This window comes from Glycine max, chromosome 13, assembly GCF_000004515.6.
Source record: "Glycine max cultivar Williams 82 chromosome 13, Glycine_max_v4.0, whole genome shotgun sequence".
Lineage (NCBI taxonomy): Eukaryota > Viridiplantae > Streptophyta > Magnoliopsida > Fabales > Fabaceae > Glycine > Glycine max.
Window position 1 is genome coordinate 27,331,083 of NC_038249.2, and position 22,795 is coordinate 27,353,877.

Below are 22,795 nucleotides of genomic sequence, written 5' to 3' on the forward strand. Positions count from 1 at the left end.
CCCACCAATTGTGACTTCATTGCATTGCACCATCGCCAAGACCGACATGGCATGCTTACCAAAACAGTTACTATATTTATTCCAAGTCAATTTATATGGCTTCTCTTCCCCTCTTGTTTTTCTTGTATACATTACTGTTTTCTAATTAAAGCGGCAGGTATGTGCTACTAATAACTAGGCTCGAAAATTCAAGGTGTGGGTCATTTGGACTTTTTTCTTAGACTATGATCGGCAAAATAGGTAGTAGGTTACCAAATTGATTTGCCTTAACTACTTCCCATTTCATGGGCCCTTGATGCCTTTAACTTAATTTAACCCATGTTACTCACTCTTTTATGGTCCTGCACTGTCCTTATCTAACGTGATTAAGCACCACAAAGACACACTATTGTTTGATAGTAGTATTTTTATCCCAAATCATGTTTTACTTTCTAGTGCTAATTAAGTGGTGGTTAGTTGTTACCTACATGATAATATGTATATCTGCAATAGGTTCTAACTTTGAGGATTTGAACCTTTTTTGTAATATTCTCATAACCCCTTCAATCTAATACCCGTGAACCTTCCTTACTATAATATGCCAAAATTCCACGCAACAAATTATTGGCTGTTGTCACTCTCAATCTCAACTACCAGCCAAATTTCTTCATCTTAAAAAAAGAAAAAGAAAAAAGGGAAGGTAGTGCAATTGGTATGAAAAACCAAAATAAATAGCCACATACCGACCACATTTATCATTGATGCACTGATTCTCATATCTCAATGTCCACACTCCACACCTCCTTATCTCTATCTATTACTATATCTTTATTATACCCTTATAAAGCACAATGACCACTTCAAACCTTAGCATATCCTAGCATATTGGCACAACCCCATCATCATCATCCATGGACTGGTTCTCTTGGCTATCCAGAACCACTCTTGAGCCTTCCTTAATCTACGACTATGGCCTCACCTTTGCCCGCAACGAGCTCCAATTGGAAGATGCTCGCTACTTCAACCACGAGTTTCTTCAGAGCATGGGAATCTCAATTGCCAAGCACAGGCTAGAGATTCTCAAGCTTGTGAAGAAACAAGAAGGAGGAGCAACAGCACGGCCCAATAAGAAGCTCTCTGGGGTCATCAAGAAGTGCCTAAGGAAGTGCATGAACAAGTTTGTTTCTCGTGAAGATCATCATCATCATCATGCAGTGAAACACGTGCCATGCTCCATGGTGCCTGTGTCAGTGCCACCACCACCACCACCCCCTGAGATTAGTTGGTATCACCAAGGGAAATTGAAAGGGTCACTTGTGAGGAAGCAACAAGGGAGTGAGGAACTTAAGGAAGAAGAAAAAGAAAAGCCTTTACCTGTGCCACCCATGTACAGAAGCAGGACCATAGCACTATCAGGACCTTTGGAATATGGTAGTAGAATGCATCATGAGAAAATGGCCCAGAACAGGGCCTTGAAGCTATCTGGGCCACTTGATGGAAGAATGCATGAGAGAATGATGATGAACAGTACTAATAGTAGAAGCCCTTTGATGCCTAGGCCTTTGGATGCAAGATTTGTGGCCACAACAAGGAGTCCAAGAGTGTCTGGGCCTCTGGATCCAAGAGTGATGGTTGAGAATAGAAGCCCGAGACTGACACGGCCTTCGAATGCAACTAGGGCTGAAACTCAGAGCCCAATGGGTTATAGTCCTTATAACAAGCCCAAAGCTGATTTTGATTTTGATGATGATGATCACACACTCTGGCCTTCACTGTTTCAAGATCTCAAACCAACTTGATTTTGTTTTTGTCATTGCTTTTTTGGCGTGGGCTTAGATGGTGAGTGACGCTTACCTCTTTAATTTTTTTTTTTTTACTTTTCTTTTGTAGATTATATCATAATAGGAACGTAACATCTAGCAATTAATTATCATGAGATGTCATGTTTTGCTGCAACGCTTTCTTGTATTCATTCTCCTTGTTTATACATTAGTATTTTTTGACAGCTGCATTACGAGGTCTTAATATCGTATTATGAAGTAACAATCCCAGATGTCGATGAACAACAATTAAGATTATTTATATTAAGACGGTGTATTTGTCTGTTGGTGAATGTATGAATAGGAAAAAAAAAATATCATTGTGATAAACACATAAAAATTGAGGTTACTTATGTTTCTCCGTACAGTAATTAATTAATTTTTTTTTTTCTGGGAGGGGCGGGGGGAGCTATGCTATGCAGTCTGCATCGAAAAGAATTGAGACTAAAGTCCAAAGATCACTTTCAGGCATCGGCAAATTAAAACTAAAATCTCACATTTAATAATAATAGCTAATAAGCTCATTAACTGTATCATTTTATCATCACTTATGTTGAAACATGTGATAGTTCCAAGAACCTGATAGATTAAGTCCCCTACAACCATGTGTATACATATCACGTATCAGATCATTTACCTTTATCACTTCTCAGTGGTCAGCATTAGATCCCAACATGCATACTAAAACAAGTATTCTAAAGGTAAAACAACAAAATTCTGAACTTAATTATACTAACTAAACCAACATGGTCACATGTAAGAAGACAACATTCCTTGACTAATAGAATGTTGATCAGCCATGTAGCATATAATGGAAGACCAGGAAACAGCAGATAAACAGGTTTGCCTAGAAAAGAAACCAAGGAGTGATCTGCATTATTTGTTATCCAGCTTCACTATTTTTTACTGGCCTGAAGTTTGAGGTAGCTTAAAAGAACCCCCGGCATAAAGCATTTGGTAAACGGGCTTAATTCTTACGGTCAAGATAATGCTGGAGATGGTTCCCGCAACACACACACCAGCCAGAGTCAAAAAGGTTAGCTTGAAACAATTTGGACCCATGCATGCAACACTTGAAGCAATGAGGCCTACACCGTGTTGTTTTGCTGCCTCATTGTCGTATATATGTCCTGCTAGAAGAGCAGAGAAAAGAAATGCACCAAGTGGGTTCCCCAAAGCCATGAAGTTGCTCAATAGACCGAAGTCTTTCAAACCAAAAAGCTCCGAAACAGTGGGAATCACTATGGAAAACTGCACGCCGTAGCAGATACCAAGAATTGCAATTGCAGGATAAAGGGTTCCTTTGATGGCATAGGCAAACACAAGGTACGAGAAGATCATAATTATCTGCGTGCATGTCATCCAAATTGTCCTTGGAATCGTATTTGTCCTGCAAATTGTCAAAACAATTGAACATTATTTATACATCAATTCATTTATAGATGACAAGAATAAAATCCTTCTACTTACTAAATTTTTACATTTTAGTTCAAATTATTCATTTTAGTCTCTACATATATACTTTTTGATTTTTTTTAGTCTTTGACTCTTTGTCATCCTAAATTGAAGAACTAAAACCGATAAAAAGATATGTGTAAGGACTAGAATAGATTAAAAATTGTATGTCTAGGAACAAAAATGAGTAATTTTGAGTATAAGGACTAAAACATAAAGATTGTATATATATAGAGATAAAATGAATAAGTAAACCAAGAATAGATAATGCATGTGTATTAGATCTTTTACACTTTCATCTAATCACAAATTATTGTATACAATAATAAGTTAATTGAATTTTATAATAATTATATTAAAAGCGATATTAAAGATAATTTCTGATTTATTAATAACATGACTATTAAACTCAAAAAGAATAAACATATACAATTCAACAGAATTGAATTTCACAAAATAGAAATGTCTAGGATTAACCATTGTAAGTGTGCTAATAACAAGTGCTAGTCAAAAGTAGCATGTCATCCACTCATCCGTAATGATTACAATGATCTTGCAAGATTTTAACTGATATGAGCGTGAGAGCAAAATCTTAACTTTACCGAGCATAATGAATTACCTGACAAAATATTCTGAAACAACTCCTCCACCAAGCCGACCCACAAAATTGAAAAAACTGAAAAGTGACAGCAAGTTTGTTGTATCTTCCATACCTTGTGCAATGCCTATTTGAGCCAGATTATTAAGAACAGTAACCCCAGTTCCAACACCAACAAAGTAAACAAAAAACAGTAACCAGTAATCTGCCTTAACTAGAGCCTCAGTAAACTTAAAATCTTCCCCTCTTTTGGGCCTTCTCTTCTTCCTCACTGCTCCCTCACCCTCAGCAAGAAGCATAGCCACCTCAGCTGAACCATCCACCACATCATTAAAACTTCCAAGACCACTAGCTGATGAAGATGATAGCAATGGCTCTATGTTGTCTTTGCCATCTTGAACCAGAAAGTCTGAAGATCCAACATGTTCCTCAGGGGTTTCTGTGTTAGAGGCTTTTCTGGGACATAGTGTCATCTTTGTAGGGATAACAAGTGGAGCCAAGAGAAGGAGAATCATCACGGCCAACAAAGCATATGAAACACTGTCACTTATGTGGATAAAGTTGTCAAGTATTGTTGTAGCAAGAATATATAAACCCATTGCCACACTAGCACCTTGGATAAACAAAAAATGCCCTTTTTCAGCAGAATCTTCACCAGAAGCAGGAGTACAAGGCCGAACAAGAAACATGGTACTGAAGCATAAAGCAGGAATACCAATGGCAAGAAATAAAAGGAACTTGGATGAAGAATTGTGAAAAACCACGCTGTAAATTTGAGTAAAAACTGCAGCACTGAGTCCCGAATAACCTTTCAGGATTCCCGCAACTGTGCCTCTACTGACAGGGAAATTTCTCATGTTGGTGACAAGAATAGCAGTAGATAACCATGCACAACTGTTAGTACCAACAGCTAGTGCAAACCATAGCTGTAGCACCATAGATAGAAAGAGGTGAATCAAATAGGCCATTCCAATACAATCATAAAATGAATCAAATAATACAATTAAAAGAAAATTATGGATAACAGAATAATTATATATATATATATATATATATATATATATATATATATATATATATGAAAAAAAAACAAGGATTCTCAATTTCAGACAAGTTTGAAAATGTTTGATACTACAATTATTCTCGAATAATAAGTCCCGGTTCTACATAATTCCTTTCTTATTGTCCCAGATCAAGTTTGTCTATAAGATATTAAATACCAAACAACCAATAAAAAGAACAGAATCAACTCTATGCTCCCAGAAGAAGAAAAAGACAGAAAAATTGATGAGATGAAAGTTAAAAAGAGATGAAGATGAAGTTACCAAGATGAAGGGAAGAGAATCAAGTGTTTTAGTGATAGCAAGCCAGAGAACCCCAAAACCAAGGAAAGAAAAAAGAGCACCGATGAAGAGAATGAGCCAAGGAGGGAACTTGTTGCAGGCGAGACCGGGAAGAATGCCAACATTTTCACCAATATCATTGGCAACACCAAGCAGGGTAATCTGGCTCTGGTTGAAACCCAAAACGGATTTCAAGGAATGAGAATAAAGAGGGAAACAGTAGCCATTTCCTGAAGCAATCTGAACCCACACTGCAGCTCCAAGTCCCACCCAAGGTGGTCTCTTCCCTCCCTTCACTCGCAACATTATTTCCCTCACTTGTGTCCAAAGTCAACAATAACAAAAACTCAACTTGGCTTCACAAAATGAAGAAGAAGAACCGTCAGAATCAATCAGTTTCAGAGTCAGAACAGAAATAAAGTGTGTCGTCACTGTGGACGAACGACGAACCATTTTAGCCTACTTGCAAAAACGTGCCATGACTTCTCAATAAAGGTAAAAAGTAAATAAATAAATTACAATTTGTGATAAATGTATTTTTGAGGAAATTAATGTAACGGTTATAGTTGTTTTAAGGTTCTTGCCGATTTTTTAAAATACAATCTTTTTCTTAAATTTGGTGAAGAGAACGCGTGTACCAATTGGCATGGGAACAAAAGTCTTGAGCTTCCTTATATTATGGTGTTTGTGAGATGCACCTTCCTTTCAAACTATTTGTTATTTTTGTGGAAGTACCGAAAAGTCTGAGTGTCTGCAATGTTTAGTTTCGTTTCTTGGCTTTTTGGGCAAATACTAGTCCGTTCCATGAGATGTGTATGGTGATTTTAGGATGCTTCGTTTTTGTATAACTATAAAGATCGGTGGTTCTTTGTGGTGGCGTGGATCAATCGTGTTTTAAGTGGTTGAGAGGCATATTTCCGCATGAACATACTTCAACATCCAAATTAATATGATTTAATTAGAGCAACAGAAAGAAAAAAAGAAAGAAGATATACGTTTGGCTTCTCTAATTTATAGATGTTGAGTTGATGAGTGTGAAATTAGTAATTTTATGTCTATTTTCTTTAGAAAATAATTTGAATAAAGTGGTGAGTAGAATTTATTTTTTTAGGATGATCCTGAAGATAGATCGATTCCTCAAACATGAAAAACTTGAATTTAATCCTTAAATGTAAAAAAAAATACGACATGACAGATTAATAATATGAAAAATAAAAAAAAATATGCAAATAAAATACATATTTTTTTAAAGAATTTCAATTGTTTTTATTTTCAGAGAAGGCCCAAAGATCAGGGATTTCTAGGAAATAGGAAATTGATATTGGTCCCTCCAAATTTATTATTAGCCCCTACCAATATATGCAAAAGATCCAAATACCTTTTCTTTCTTTCCTTTCATCCTATATTGATGGCCACTCCATCCTTTCTTCCTTTTTTCTTCTTTTTCTCTTTCCCTTCTTCCCTCACAAATCCCTCCCCCATGCAAGTTTTTTTCTTAGTTTTAGCCCCTACCAATATATGCAAAAGATTCAAATACCTTTTCTTTCTTTCCTTTCATCCTATATTGATGGCCACTCCATCCTTTCTTCCTTTTTTCTTCTTTTTCTCTTTCCCTTCTTCCCTCACAAATCCCTTCCGCATGCAAGTTTTTTTCTTAGTTTTAGCCCCTACCAATATATGTAAAAGATCCAAATACCTTTTCTTTCTTTTCTTTCATCCTATATTGACGGCCACTCCATCCTTTCTTCCTTTTTTCTTCTTTTTCTCTTTCCCTTCTTCCCTCACAAATCCCTCCCCCATGCAAGTTTTTTTCTTAGTTTTTGGGAACGCAACGGAATTGTGATATCATTTTTTTCAATTTTATGATAACCCTTCCGATGTGGAGCAATTTTTGTAATATAATAGAATCATAATTTAGTTGTGTTGTCGGAAATGAAAAAAAATACTTACACAGTACACATTTAATTGAGGGATGAAAATCAAAATCCGAATAGAAAAATAATTTAACAACTAAAACTAGTCAATATTTAGTTGAGGAATTAACACAAAAATCTTGAATAATTAAGAGGCTAAAACCATATTTTATCCCTTTTTTAAAGTTTAAAGGGTGCACTTTTCTTTTAAAAGTTAAAAGTTGTTAAGGTATATTTTTTATTAATATTTTAATATAGAAAAATGTGCATAGTTCTACGTCATAATTATTTTTTAAATTCATAATCATTGAATTGGATTAGTGTGAGATATTCATTTATATTTTATTTTAAAAATTATATTAACTTTTTATTTTTAAAATAAAAAATTAAATCAGAACGGACTAATCTCGACTTTGTTCCTGTGTGATGGCTACGTCTTTTCCTCCCTCCAATATCATTTGTCACATTTTTTCCATTAAAAAACATTAGTTGTTATTTTTTTGTTCAAAAAAAAATTGGAACCACCACTTCTTCTCTCTTCATCTTCTTTCATCACCAAATTAACTTTATAATTCCATCTCATGAGTTTTTATAATCCCATCTCATTCATCAGTCATAATTTGTCAAAAAAATGATTTTTGGTTAAATTTCCTATCTAGTTCCTAAGTTGATTTCATTCAACATCACTAATTATGACAGTAAATTTTGGATTCATTCATTAGAACCACCATTCAATTGTAAAGAGTGACCTTAAGATGTGTTTGATTGACAAAAAGTTTTTATTTTTTTAAAAATTTTAAAGTGAGAAACTATGATTCTCATTTTTTATCCAATTAATATAAAAAGATTGTCAAGAAAAACTATCCTTTTTAGAATTAATTTTAGCTCACTTTTCAGCAAAGCTTAATTTTGATTTGGCACCTACTACTGCATGTAAGACCCATAAGATTAAAAAAACCGAAATGTCTTTAGTGGATATAGGTTTCCTGTTTTTAAGACTCCGGCTCAACCTTTGTCTATGTAAATTTTTAAGAACCTAGTACTAGCAAAATATTAGCTTACATATAGCACGCTAAGTCTAAAAGTGACAAATCTTATTTCTCACATACTATCTCAGTGCTACTAAATTTATAAATTCTAGAGAGAAAATTCTGTCAAGTAGCATTAGTTCAGAAAGCATTGAATTATAGTTTAAGTTGCATTAAAATTCAGAACATAATTATCAATCCCAGATACCCACATGTAGGGGCTAACTTTGAAAACACTATAGTGGGAAGTGGAGTGACCAGTATTTTAAATATTATAATACAAAGTTACAAACTAAATAATTATAATACACATATAATGATATAAATACTCAAAAAAAAGAGTTGAAGTTAGTGATAAATAAATCACAGTTTACACACACAGTCACTATCATCAATCTAGGAGCTATAAGAACATGCTAATGAAGCCAAAAAAATGATAGTGAAATTAATAGAAAAAGAACTTAACAAATTAGATAAAAATTAGTAGAATGTGAACTGGGAACACAAGGAAAAACATATCCTGTAAAGTGTGAAGAAACAAAGGTCAAAACTGGAGTAGCTTTTTTGTGGAATGGTCAAGAAAGAAGGGTTTCAAATCCTATTATGTTTCTGAATTAAAAAAGAAATGCATTAGAAAAAGGGGAAGACATCACAATTTTGCCCAAAAAAACCTCTAAACAACATTGTTTCAGACTTTCAGGAATAAAATGGGTTTTTGAAGCGTGTACAGGCAAGGGCCACTCCACCCCACTGTAGCATGCTGTTGACTACTATGATTCAAAAATGTGAAACTTGTAAACCAAACATCTTTGTATAGACCAACCATTGGGTTGTTGTGCATTAATAGCGAATAGAAAGTAATATTAATAGCAATAATAAACTGAAAACCAATGGCCTTGCAGCCTAATGGCACCTAGTTTCCTCAGGAAAAAAGTATGCCTAGTTTAATCCCTAACAAGTCTAAACACTCACATTTAATCCACCTTTCCTTATTCCTATCCCCCTAACTCCAAAAAACAAAACGAAAGAATAGTAATAAGCTGGAGGAACCAACTAATTGTTTTCAAGGATTAAACTCAAAATGGAAACACACTATACATATAGCTTCCTCAAACACCATGTAAATAGTAACAGTCTAGGCTACAAGCTACACAGCCAAAATGGAGGCAAATTTTGCATGTCAAGAAGCTTATATCTTTACCTTTTACGGCCACAAAGAAGAGAATTCCATGCACTGGTAAGAGCTGGATCAACATACCAAGAGGCACCAGATCTCTCTGGTCCAATTATGAGCCACCTATAGGATGGTCGTTTATCTGTATCTAAGATATCAAAGAAGTCTTCTTGAAAAAGATGAGGCACACAATAATCCTTCAATAAGCTAGGTGCAGTTTCGCCAAACTGTATGAGTTCTAAAAAAAGTTAAAATAACTCCCAAACTCTCAAATTCTGCAGAACAAGAAATAGGAATGGAAATAGTGCCGGGAGGTGGAGCAAAGTATTATTGAAACATAAATATCTCAAAACAAGCACCTTTTCATCAAAAATATACAAGGGATCTCCATCATGCTAAACTTTCATGTCAGAGACATAATCCTTGAACTTTATGGAGATCTTCCGCGAACTCTTTTGAGAAATTTTAAATGCTACATCTCCATAGTTTAGCAACAGTTTATCAGTTGTCCATTTACGCCTGGCAGGCCATGTATCAGCCAATCCAGCGAGCATAACCTGGGATGCATAATTCATCAAAATTCCATTGCAATAAAAAGAAAACTATTAATAATTAGTAATGCAAAATTGAAGAATTTCAAGATATCTAGAACTTATAGCATGACCTACAACTAGAATCCTATCATCTGCAAAGGATCCTTTGTTAAAAAGATAATGTATTCTCATCTCCCACTTTCCATCTTTACAAGGAAAAAAAGAAGAAGAATAAACTCGAGAAAAACAACACCACTACCTAAAATACTTTCAGAGATTAATATGATGTCAGGAATAAACTTGTTCCTATTCTTCCAAAAAATTGTCACAAAAAGGAAAATAACTGTGAGATCCTAATTTTGTCTGAGAATCGCAAAAAAAACATATGTTAATAAAAAAATAAGAAAATTAAAACAATGAAAAAAATAATAAGAAAAAAAAAAAGAAAAACAAAAGAACAGCATAAAAAAAGAAAGAAAAGACATAAAAAAAACGAAAAAACAAACAAAAAAAATTGTGTGATTTATTGGGCTCTCATGAAAAGCCCATTAGCTTAAAAAGAAGAGCACGTTGCATATAAGAGAAAAGGAGGAAAGTATTTGCATTAATGATACATAGGGGACACGGATCACAAGAAGAAGAAAAAGACCAATCCAGCAGCGTCATTTGACAAGCTTTATCAAAGAAGGGAGAGGGGTCTTCAGGTAATTCCCTCATTCCTTCACTCTCTCAAGTTCTTCCCTCTTCTCCCCCTTCCTCCCTTCTTCTTTTTCTTCTTGTACATTCTTCTCTTCTTTTTTCTTTTGTTTTAAGTCTGTAGCTTCGTCATTTGTCTCGTTGGTAAGCTCCATGGTCGCCCCCAAGATCTGTACATGCTGAGATCGTCAATTTTTTTTTGGTGCTTTATTTTGTTTCATGATTTTTTTTCCGCATTCCATTATCATTTTCTTCTTTTCCTCTTTTTCTTCCTTCTTTTTCCATTTTTTGGTGAAGCCTCATGCCGCTTTCGCAGTGCCTCTGTCGCGCTACCGTCGTCACCTCGTGGCGGCCTCACGCAACTGGGGCATGTACCGATGATGCCAAGGAGGCGTGCCACCCTTTGCGAAGGTGCTCCTCCTTCCACGTAGTTTGGAGTCTAGAATACCTAGGGTTTTCCAACCCTGTTGTCTAATTATGAGTTGAGATGGGTTGTCCTGACCCAGTTTCTACCCTAGCCCGAAAAAGAACATTGTTATGTACACCTTTTTTTTTAACATATACACCTCCTTTTCTTTTGGGCTTAGTCTCTTTCTTTTTTAGTCTGAAATAAAATAAAAATCGTTATGTACACCCCTTTCATTTAACATATACACCTTTTTTCTTTTGGGCCTAGCTCATTAAATAAAATAAAAACCATTATATACACCCCCTTTTTTACTACATGCATCCTTTTTCATTTTGGGTCTAGTCTGTTTTTGTGAAGTTTGAAATAAAATAAATACTATGGTTATACCCCCTTCTTTGTATATGCATCCTTGTCACTTAGGTTGGTGACCAGACCCGCCATGTCAACACTCCGTTAGTGTTGACTAAGTCAAAGTCAACCCTTTGACTTTGACAAAAAAAGACAAAAGAGAAACAAAAAAAATGGAAAGTAAAAATAATTATAAATATTAGTGGATAATTCTTTATTTTATTTATTTCTTTATTGTCTCTATTATTTATTTTATCCTTGAATGTGATTTTCCTTTTATCTTGTCTAGTTAGTTAGTTTAATTAATAATGTATTGAAATTATAAATATTTCGTTATTCATCTTATTTTCCCCATATTTTAATCTCGCATCCTTAATTACTAAGTGTACTCCCCACTTCTGTTATATTATTTTCTATTCTCATTCTATTTATTTGATTTTGTATCACTATGCCAATTATTTATTTATTTTTGCAAATTTGCATTAGTATTTTTTAGTACCCACTTACATTTTGTGCACCCCATGCTGGGTCTTCGGCTTGTTTGAGGTGTTTCAATAACGTGTGAGTAAATTTTGTGAATGTGATCATGGGTCTCCGACTTAATTGACTTCACAAAGTTTACCACAAAATTAAAGTCTTTTCTAAAGAAGGTAAAATTCTCAAATAAATGATCACTCAATTCCCCTTTTTTCAAGTTCCACACACTCCATTCTGGGTCTTCGACTTGCTTGGCGGTATTTCAATAAAGTGTGAGTAAATTTTATGAATGCCATGTTGGGCTCTGACTTGGCGGTGTTTCAATAAAGTGTGAGTAAATTTTGTGAATGTCATGCTGGTCTCCGACTTGCTTGAATTCACAAAGTTTATTACAAAATCCAAATCTTTCAAAAAAATAATAAAATAAAATAAAATCAATCCAACACACAAACTTTTTTTCTATAAAGAATTACGTAAGTTTGATTTCCTTTTTGTCAACCTAAAAAACAAAAAAAACAACTAAAAAAACCATAAAATTTCTTCTTTTTTTCTAAAAAAAATTGTTTTCATTTTTTCCTAAATAAATAAACATAATTCATGTTTTCAAGAGAAGATGATAATTAAAAAATCACTTTATTTTTAACACACTTAATTAAAGATTGTTGTCTTCATGACCTTACTCCTGAATCCTTTTTTTTCTCAAACCGTAGATCATATCTTATCTTTTTTTGTTTTTCCAACATTTTCTTTAAATAAACGTTGGTGGCGACTCATAAAGTTTTTCTATTTTTTCAAGAAACAATTTATCTAATTTTATTTCGTTGTCCCGCCATGACTCACGTTGCAACACAATAGAATGATTGAGCTCAAATATTTTGTCTTTCTATTGGTAAGAGAGTCCAAAGAGAAAAAGTAAAAAATTAAAAGCAGAACCAACTCAATCCTCAAGGAAAAAAAATTTAGGGTGTGTTTGATTTTCATTTTTTGTTTTCATTTTCTGTTTTCATTTTCTGAAAATTATTTTCATTTTCAAAATATTAAAATTTTGAAAACATGTTTAGTGTGACTTCTTATTTTATGCTATCAAGAAATAAAAACATTGAAAATGCGTTTTTAAAATAAAATGTATTTTTAGATATATTTAAAATTATATTCTTTACCACCGTGTTTTAATTTTATCCAAAATGAAATTTCTGGTTTCAACTGAAAACAATCAAATCAAACATCCCTCAGTTAACTAATAAAATTCTTTTATGTCGGTACCGGTTTCTTTGCATCATAGTCATTATAGAAGAGTGAGATGTCTTTTATTCTTTCCACATTTCCAATATCGGCAAAAAATGCATCCAATGTGGTATGGCAGCGGTATAATCTCCTGTACAAAAATAAAGAGTTGAACCCTGAGGAAAGGTGAATATCAGTGATTTACAGAAAAGTGTTCCTTATGGTTTTCTAAGAGCATAATGCCTAAATTTGCCCAGAAAAATAGAAGATATAGATAAAAGGCATTTAGTGTTAGGAATTTTACCATCAAAATATAGAGGTCCTCGATGGTACTCTTTTGTATTTGTCTGGCAGAGTCTCACTGCATTCAAAATGCCCAATTCCAAATAAGTTAACATTAAATAGAAACTAAAATCATGTACCAAAAAAGGAGAATAATTCAATTTCAGAACCAGCAATTGCATATGGGGAGAGACATACTTATGCAGGGCAGTTTTCTTCCAAGAACCAGATGCTCCTTTTCGGCATAGACTCATCCACAGTGGGTCTTCGTTGTACAGAATGTACATCACACTGCCACCAGAATTCAATATATGACACTTAGATAAACATTATTATACTCAAAGTACTCAAGCTATATATGGTTTATAGTAACTAAAAGAATGTTGCTCAATGAAGAATCACAGTCACAAACAAAAAGCAAAACATAAAAAATTCCAATTGAATGAAACATGCAGCAAAACCAGATTCATATGATGAAGGAACTGTATTGTGGTTACCCGATAACGCAAGCGACGCGAGCAGCATCTCGGGGAGTGAGACCTTCTAAAATAGAGCAGAGGATTTCGTCGGGAAGGACTCGAAGGTCTCCAACAGCATCTGTCCTGCGATCTCTCTGACTCTGAGACTCCATTCAATCCAATGTCAAATTTCAACTTCACAAACACGAATTCAATGAATGTTCGCCTCTCTTCTCTTCGTTCTTGCGCTGAACCGCAGCCTATTTTGAAACCAAATTAATGTGCGAAAGAAAGGAAGGGAATCAAGTGTTTTGGTGATTGCAAGCCAGAAAACACCAACACCAAGGAAAGAAAGGAGAGCACCGATGAAGAGAATGAGCCAAGGAGGGAACTTGTTGCAGACATTGGAAACACCAAGCAGGGTAATCTGGCTCTGGTTGAAACCCAAATAGATTTCAAGGAATAAGAATAGAGAGGATATAATGCCCACCTATCAAATGCAAGTGAAACATTACCACTTCAGCATTAGTTATATGAAACATAATCTTGCACTAATACAGAAAATTTAAGTACCAAATTGCATGAACTTTATGTTATTCATTATGGAATCAGTAAGGAACAAGAACTCCAATTTAAGTTTAAAATTGAACCTAGCAATGACCCCTCAAGCCCATACCACCTCAACATTCTCCTTACGCTTTACCATGACGTATACTTACTGCATGCTTGGTTCAGTTTACTTAGAAAAATATTTGCTTATATTTGCCAGCTTGCTGAAAGAATTTTGAAAAATAAGCAATTTTTTTTCTAGATTGAAGTTGTGCCAAACATGCTATTAGTAATCCATTGACTCCCATGTTACGAAGGATATCTACCAACAACCCCCTTTCCCTAACACACAAACAAAGGAAGGAAGAGACAGAGAAATAAAAACAGCAGAGATTAATTTTGATTTATATATGACACCTTCTACTGCATCTAAGACCCAGAAGATTGAAAAAACTGAAATGTCTTTAGTGGATATAGGTTTCCTGTGTTTTAGGATTCTTGTTCAACCTTGGTCTATGTAAAATTTTAAGAACCTAGTACTAGCAAAATATTAGCTTACATATCAGGAATAGCACGCTAACTCTAAAAGTGACAAATCTTATTTCTCACATACTATCTTAGTGCTACTAATTTTATAAATTCTAGAGAGAAAATTCTGCCAGGTAGCATTAGTTCAGAAAGCATTGAATTATAGTTTTAGATTGCACTAAAATTCAAAACATAATTATCAATTGTTTCTGTTTGGGTTGGTTTTTAGTTTTGAGCTTTGAAATTTTTAAAAATAATAATTAATTTTTAGTTTTAGTTTAAAAAAAATAAAAATATGATTAATTTCAAAATAAAATCATTTCCAAAGTTTCATATATATTAATACTAGTTTAAGAATATTTTTGTGTGAAGGTGATGAAAATGGTGATGTTGGTGGTGTTAGAAGCGACAATGACAATGCTAGAAATACCAGTTATGATTGCGATGACCGTGATAGCAGAGATGGTGATAATAGTAATAGTGATGGTGGCAATGTTTGTGGTGGTGGTGGTGATAGGTGCTATTAGTGATGGTAACAGTGATGACAATGATAATGGTAGTGGTAATAATGTCAATGGCGATAGTGATAATGACAGTTAGTGATGGTGGTAGTGATAATATTTATAGAGGTGTGGTGACATGACATTGACAATGGAGGTGTGGTAGTAGTAATGTTGGTGATGTCAATGACAATGATAGTGATAATGATGATAACACTGTTGGTGTCAGTAGCCAGGGGTGATAGTAGCAGCATTGACAACAATGATAGTGTTGGTGGTGGTCACAGCGGTGACAATGAAATATGGAATTGTCAAATGTAGAAAATGTGTGCTTTTTTAAAACTAAATCAAATTCACAACAAAAAATCTTGATTTTGAAAAAAAGTGTAAAACTATTTTAAAAATGATTTCAGCTCCATTTACAAAACGTGTTTTAATGTGAAAGTTGCATTTAAAAATGAAAAACTCATAACCAGACCAAACAGGCCCTTAGATAGTGATAGTTAATGACTAACTTTTAAAAACACTATAATGGGAAGTAAAATGACCGTTATTTTAAATATTATAATAAAACTAAATAATTTATAGTACACATATAATGATATATATACTAAAAAAAAGTTCAAGAAGTTAGTGATTGTAAATAACTAATTTTATCTTATGCATTTTTGCCAATATTGAAATTTTTAAATTAGAAAAAAAGATAAAAACAGAATCTTGGATAATCATAGAGGATCCAAGGAGAAGATAAGGGAGAATAAATTATGATAAAATGTATGTGCCAAAAAAAAGGTATTTAATGCACCTTGTTAAATGTTTTAAATTATCTAAAATAAATAAATATTGAATAACAATGATATGTACTGTATTTTTATATAATAAATATTTTTTCTAATAGTATTTTTTTTTTTACTTTTATCACATGTTCACGAACATACAATATCCAGTTTTGTTTTTTGTTTTTTTTTTTTAATTTAGAAGGTACATATTATTATAGTTAGATTTGTTTTATGGTATTAATATATATCTTTTCCTATTACATTAATCATTTTATCACACACTCTTCTCTCTTTTCTTCCAATATTTTGTTGTAGAAAAACTTGTGTAAATTTAGCGTCAGATACAAATTCTCAGTAGATTTCAGTCTTTTTCAGCCAACGGTTGTCACCTACACTGGAAACCACCATCGGGAAGTCTTGGAGTCCCTTTGGTTGAATGTTGGGTAAATAGCAGCCATTCATATACATTCATGACGCTTCATTAATTGAACCAGCAATTTGTATCTTTTGCTTTATGAAAATTCTAAGCAAATCCGGCTAAACAATCAAAAGTGAAAAAAGAAATCATTAAATTGAGGTGCTCCTTCTGATTTTCAATGCAACCTATCGTAGTTTTTTATTTTTTATTTTATATCAAAACTCTATATTTGTTGGTTTGCAAGACCCTTTGTTTTATGAGTTGTCTCTTGAGTGACTTTAATAAACTTGGTTTTCAGAATCAATATTAAACACCTCAAGTTTCAAATATGTCAAAGGCTTTTTGTTTTTATCTTGAAATAACCCAATTCTGAGCTTCAAAAACCCAGGTCCAAATTAAGTTTGTGTTATATGGAAAACAAAAACAATCTTAGGGGATGATCCATCTCCTGGATCTTTTATCCTGGCCTAAGCAGTGTCAGGGGTTTTCTAAATTAATGCGAACATATATACTTCAAACATGGCCTAGAACTGGTCACACTTCAAGGTTTCTTTGGTTTCAACGTTTGTAATTAGAAACGGAAAATGTTACCATACTAGATAATGGACCAGCTTGTTTAAATTTTAAAAAATAGATAAGATTTATTTTTATAAAAAAATAAAAAAATTATTTTAAATAAAAATATTTCAAACAAACACATTTTAAAATCATGAAAATGTTTATTTTATTTAAAAAAATTATTTTAAAAATAAGCTTAAACAAATTAGTACTATATTAATATAAAAATGTTCCAAGAAAAGTTTCACGAATTGAACAGATATATTTGTGAAACGTTAATTGGAGGTGTCGATAATCGATCTAGCTTAATACAAATTACAAAAAATAAACTGTAAAATTGAAAATTGAAAAAATTAAAAATAGAATTTTAAATAACCAAAACTTTTTAGTGGATTGAATGAAATTTGAGATGTAATTTTAAGAACTGAATCACGATTACCTAAATCAAATTTTATTTAGGTACTTGCAATTTTATTTATAAAATTATCACACCACTTGTATTTTATAAAAAAAAATTGTTATTAAATGATTTATAATTTAGATCATAATGTTTTATTTAATACATATTGTCTCTGAAAAACCAAATAAAATCAAATAATCGATCTAATATAAAAAAATATGAAAATGAATTGAATGACTTTGTACCTAAACATTAGTTGAAACCAAACCAAAAACACTACTAACAATTACCAATTATATATTCCCAAATCAAAACCATCCTTAAGTATGACACATTATTACATATTTACTAAGAAGTGGCTTTTAATTAAGTCAAAGAATACAACTGAAAACCACAACGGCAAAACGTTGAACTCGAAAACTTTCGACTACAAATGGTCAAAAGGATGGCTTCCTTTTTTTTAAGTTGATATTACGGTAATTAGAATTTTAGGTTTTCTAATGATATCCTAGGGCATTTTAAAGTTCTAGTCCTTTTGCTGATTGTAAAATTAATTCTCAATCGAAATTTAATCATATCTAAAACTTTTCATTCTTCTCAAAAATGGATGATTTCCTTTTATTATCCGCCAATTCATACTAGTAATATATATATTTATGTTTTCGATAAACATAGTAGTAGTATATATAGTTATCTCTTACTATTTTGATGAGAAAAAAAAATAAATCCTCTTATCCATATTTATTGTTCTATGCAATCATATGCCCAAGAATATTAGACGACAGAAACACCGTCTTCATATCCAAACATGAAGCACCCCACGGACTTAACCGGTAACTGCACATGGGCTTGTCACCTAGTGAACCATGAAATCCCAAAACATGTACATAAGGAACCGCCTAAGAGGGGGACCCACTCTACCGTTGCTTTGTAAACTTTCCCTGACCAAACCAAAACTACTCCGTTTATGGTTTCAATTTTCTAATGTAACAAACAAACAATAACATCTATACTGAAATTTCATGACACAGCCACATAGGAGTTCCATTCCGATGGAATGGAAAATTGAGTTTATGCCTTCGGCTTCAAGCATAGTAGGACAAATAATTCTTTTTTTTTTCTTTCTTTGGTGTAACAAATAAGATGTCTTATTTGATGTCCAACTGATCAATTCATTTTGAAGTAAAGTGATATGTTCACTTATAATTTTATATTCTTATATTTAAGTTGGAGATTGAATATCAAATTTTGATTAAGAGATTTAAGTGTGAAATTAATTGTGTCAATAATTTAGGATAAATAATTTGTTAATTAGTTTCATGTCAAAGCACGCATGCAGCAGATCAAGATGTGATAAAATCTCAATTATTATACAAGAGCATCTTGCTCTGTTGCTCGCAGTGAAATAAATGGCCTCGCGTTGTGTAGGGCCTTCCTGACAAGGTCCTAAATCCTAATAATTCTGAACAATGACCACTCTAGTAATTAGTGAACATGTGATTTCATGGCATAACATACAAAAGGATAAATAAAAAAAGTAAATGAATTTATATTAATTTTTTTATATAAATTCTTCAAGTTTAAATTATTAGCAAAGTCTATATATTTTAATTTTTTTAGTATGACTTTGCTTTTGCTCGCTATATGCAATTAACTTCTTGTTAAATCATAATTACTTAAAGACCTTTTTGAAAATATAGATAAAGTATAAGGATTTATTCATTAGTTGTTCTTGAATGGATGCTAATTTATAGTTTCCCTCACTTATATTCTTCGTTAGAAACAATCGTGTTTAAAGTGCCACTAAATGTATCCATGTCTTTTATCATTTGCAAGAAATTAATCACTACTCATGAGTTATAAATTGCGATGGTATGGAAAAATGAAAACTATCTATCCATTTTGCTAGACGTAATTAGTTGGTTACCAGCTAGCGTTTAGGTTAATGAATATATATGAGGACACTTCTCATATTTGGAAACAGTACTAAAGAAAAAGTTGACGACATGTATAATGTTGATAGAACCGACGTCGAAGTTGAACGACAAATAGTAGAGATGATAACCATAGAAGGAAACAAAAGCGTTGGTCCATAAAGTCACGTCGCATTCGAGAGCTCCAACCTTATCAGCTTATCCACTTTTGTTTGTTCACTTCCTTGCCACTGCAAGTTTTATAGTTTTATTATTATGGTAGAGCATGCTATGAATCAATAATAATGGGGGCCCTTGTTGTTCTTTTTCTTGTGAATACGTCCTAATTTTGGACACCATTTCCTATATCTATGGTGATTGATTGGTGAGTAATTAATGGGCTGAGAAGTGAAACTAAATTACGTATTGGATTCAAGAGCCGTTTTGCTTTTACGAACTCTGTTTGTCTCAAGTTAATTTTGATAGCTTGATAAAAAAAAAGTTAATTTTGATAATTTTGGAACTAAAATAATATATATTTAATAATTTCAAAATAATATTTAAGTAGAGTAAAAGATAATTCCATATTTTACAAATTACAGATTTAAACTTTAACTTGTTTTTTTTTTTTAAGTGAGATGAATGTAATTCATATTTTTTTTAAAAAATTAAATACAAAGATGAAAATGAACATGGAAAATCATTTAAATTGACAAAAAACAAAACAGGAAAAAAATGACACAAATTAGTAAGAAAAACGAGTGAAAAATAAGTTGAATGAGCCATCAATTAAAATGCAATAATAAAATATTTATATAAATAACTATAACTTATGTTATTAATTTTTTATTTTGTATTTCTCAGACATAAATATAATTATGATGTTGTTTATTATTATGATAATATGTACTTTTTTAGTTGATTACAATGTATATAATTATATTATTGTAATTTAATATATGTAAAAAAAATAATGTATGAATATATTATTATTATTGATATATAGTAAGATGATATGATAACTTTAATAGAAAAAATAAGATAAGAAATTAAAAAAATACAATTCTTAATTATAATACTATATTAATTATAAACTAGAAATCAATCTAAATATTACAAAATTGGCAATTTTTTGTTGTTGACAATCTTATCAAACATAATCTATATAATTATAATATATAACTACTCAACGATTAAATAATAATATACAAACCTTTAAACTAATTAAAATCGTAGATCTTTGCTTATCATAATCCCAAATGCAATGTCTTCCCGCCTACTATATATTGTATTTTCTTTTCTGTGGAGCACTCCAATCACCTCACCAGTTGATGATTGTTTCGCCGTGCTTCCAGTTGAAAGCGATTGTAGCAACCAGTTCAATATAAAAGGCTTCAACATTGCCCTAGATGACTGGCACAGCAATATGCGTCACCAAATAATTTTTCTAGAATTTAAGTTACTGGAACTTAATAATTTCAAACTTACACATAATATACTATAATTAAAAAAAGATTCAAGATAATATTTCTCTTTTCAATTTATTAACCGATTGACCCAAGGGTCCCTTGCGTATCTCAGGGGCCATTCCCCAACCCCACCCCACACCCCTTTCAAACTTCAAATTCCAGTGTCTGTTCCCCAATATTTACAAACGTAGACCAAGATGTTATTCGTGTGGGATTTTAATATAGTATTAACTATTAAGTACTACTAAGTACTAACATCATATAACTTTTTGTATTATCAATAACTTATATATAGTATACTTTATTTTAAAATCAGTTCAACTTTTTTTTATTAGAGTAAAAAGTTTACCATTACATAATCTGATGACACTTTCAAGGATAAATAGTCATTTTTATCTTTAGATGTGTAATTCGTTGATAAATGTATTTCTCAGAGATGAAAATATAAAATTTAGTCCCAAAAAAAGTGGGACAAATATATCCGACCATTAACTTTTATACGTCACCGTTAATAAAATAACCTACATGACACAAAAGGATGAATGAATTTTTCACTAAAATGATTTCCAATGTGATCGTGCTGACTAGATTGAACAAAAATATCAGTCAGATATCATTTTTACACGTAAATGTAGTAATTTTTTGTTGGACGAAAATATCAATATTTTTTATTAGAAAAAATGTCAGCAATTTTTTTTAACCTAAACGTTAGTACGTTTCATTAGACAAAAAATGTTAATAAGTTATCATTATTGGACGAAAATGTCAGTAATTTTTTATTGGACCTAAATATCAATATGTTTCTATTCAACTAATTTGTTAGACCTGAAATTTCATTTCATTTAAGTATAAAATATAATTTTAGGATAAATGTTTATCATTTTTTTATCATTGCAAACATAACATTACAATAATCACTTAAAAAATAAATTGGCAAATATAATTTAAAACAAACATAATAATAACGCTAATATTGTTTATCAACCATAATTTGTCTATCACAATAGAAATTATCCAAAATAAACATCGTACCAGTTTACCAAATAAAACATTGTAAGAGTGTGTCAATCATTATAAATTTTTTCAAATTACCCTAAAAGATAAATATATCTCATATTTCACTTCTTTAAATCTCGACTATTTTATTAACGATGACGGACAGAAATTAATAACCAGGTATATTTGTCGCACTTTTTACACTTTCGATGACTAAATTTTGTATTTTCATATTTTAATAACGTATTTGTCAGCGAATTATACGTTTAGGGACAAAAGTGACTATTTATTCATTCATATCCCTAGAGAGTGGGAAGAAAAAAAGTCAAGAAAATATTATATGACAAATATGTCTCTATGTTGACAATTAGAGATGATCAAGTTGACCATCATTTTAGCTCCAAATTCGTTTCTTTGCGTCATGTAGGCTATTTTATTAATGGTGACAAATGAAATGAAAATTAACGGTCAAATATATTTTTTTCATACTTTTTACACCTTCGTGGATTAAATTTTGTATTTTCATCTTTCAGAGACGTATTTGTCAACAAATTATACATTTGAGAACAAAAATTATTATTATTTATCCTATCTTACACTGTTGTCTAATTATAATTTATCATTTATATGACTTTTAAAATAATTATCATAAAAGTTAATAAATTTATTATATATGATAAGTTGTGATGGGAGAATTATATAATTTGTTAGAATGTTCACAAATAATCCTTTTTCTCTTAACTATTTTAACTCTCGAGTATATTTCAACTGTTTATCTATTTATCTATTATTTACACAGATACACAGCCGTATGAAAGCATTTTAATTGAATATTATTATTTGAGGACTAAATTAGTAATTTAATTAAAATACATCCATTATATAATTTCTATAATTCCATTTAATCGTAAAGTAAAAATTATAATAAATTTTTAACTTCTATAATGA

At 31.8% G+C, this 22,795-nt stretch overlaps 3 protein-coding genes and 1 long non-coding RNA gene across 11 annotated transcripts; 2 read left to right on the forward strand and 2 right to left on the reverse strand.

Moving 5' to 3' along the window:
• The first annotated feature begins 740 nt into the window (after positions 1 to 740).
• On the forward strand, positions 741 to 2,734 carry LOC100780479 (uncharacterized). 2 transcript variants are annotated; one of them, XM_003542616.5, is made up of 2 exons: positions 741 to 1,818; positions 2,597 to 2,734. In XM_003542616.5, the coding sequence occupies exon 1, from the start codon at positions 891 to 893 to the stop codon at positions 1,776 to 1,778; it is 888 nt and encodes a 295-aa protein (XP_003542664.1). In that variant the 5' UTR covers positions 741 to 890; the 3' UTR covers positions 1,779 to 1,818; positions 2,597 to 2,734. The 2 variants fall into 2 exon arrangements, with proteins under 2 accessions (XP_003542664.1, XP_040864102.1); XM_041008168.1 differs by lacking the exon at positions 2,597 to 2,734 and adding an exon at positions 1,986 to 2,152.
• On the reverse strand, positions 2,279 to 10,845 carry LOC100808992 (protein NUCLEAR FUSION DEFECTIVE 4). 4 transcript variants are annotated; one of them, XM_041008166.1, is made up of 6 exons: positions 10,458 to 10,845; positions 9,670 to 9,867; positions 9,338 to 9,537; positions 5,178 to 5,551; positions 3,874 to 4,778; positions 2,279 to 3,189 (listed from the first exon to the last, which is right to left on the reverse strand). In XM_041008166.1, exons 4-6 carry the CDS (start codon positions 5,499 to 5,501, stop codon positions 2,703 to 2,705), a joined length of 1,716 nt encoding a protein of 571 aa, XP_040864100.1. In that variant the 5' UTR covers positions 5,502 to 5,551; positions 9,338 to 9,537; positions 9,670 to 9,867; positions 10,458 to 10,845; the 3' UTR covers positions 2,279 to 2,702. The 4 variants fall into 4 exon arrangements, with proteins under 4 accessions (XP_040864100.1, XP_014621077.1, XP_014621076.1 ...); XM_014765591.3 differs by lacking the exon at positions 10,458 to 10,845 and adding an exon at positions 10,103 to 10,224; XM_014765590.3 differs by lacking the exon at positions 10,458 to 10,845 and adding an exon at positions 9,979 to 10,101.
• LOC112998773 (uncharacterized) lies at positions 10,418 to 11,455 on the forward strand. Of its 2 annotated transcripts, none has more exons than XR_003263906.2 (2): positions 10,418 to 10,547; positions 10,856 to 11,455. It is a non-coding gene; the product is annotated as an uncharacterized lncRNA (long non-coding RNA). The 2 variants fall into 2 exon arrangements; XR_005887865.1 differs by having other exon boundaries at positions 10,461 to 10,547; positions 10,837 to 11,455.
• Positions 11,456 to 12,793: 1,338 nt separating this feature from the next.
• LOC102660082 (F-box protein At1g78280) lies at positions 12,794 to 14,846 on the reverse strand. Of its 3 annotated transcripts, XR_005887867.1 has the most exons (5): positions 14,704 to 14,846; positions 13,777 to 14,227; positions 13,478 to 13,570; positions 13,302 to 13,358; positions 12,794 to 13,148 (listed from the first exon to the last, which is right to left on the reverse strand). XR_005887867.1 is itself a non-coding variant. In XM_026125110.2 (3 exons), exons 1-3 carry the CDS (start codon positions 13,908 to 13,910, stop codon positions 13,304 to 13,306), a joined length of 282 nt encoding a protein of 93 aa, XP_025980895.1. In that variant the 5' UTR covers positions 13,911 to 14,653; the 3' UTR covers positions 12,794 to 13,303. The 3 variants fall into 3 exon arrangements, 1 of the variants encoding a protein (XP_025980895.1); XR_005887866.1 differs by lacking the exon at positions 14,704 to 14,846 and having other exon boundaries at positions 13,777 to 14,653; XM_026125110.2 differs by lacking the exon at positions 14,704 to 14,846 and having other exon boundaries at positions 12,794 to 13,358; positions 13,777 to 14,653.
• Positions 14,847 to 22,795: the final 7,949 nt, after the last annotated feature.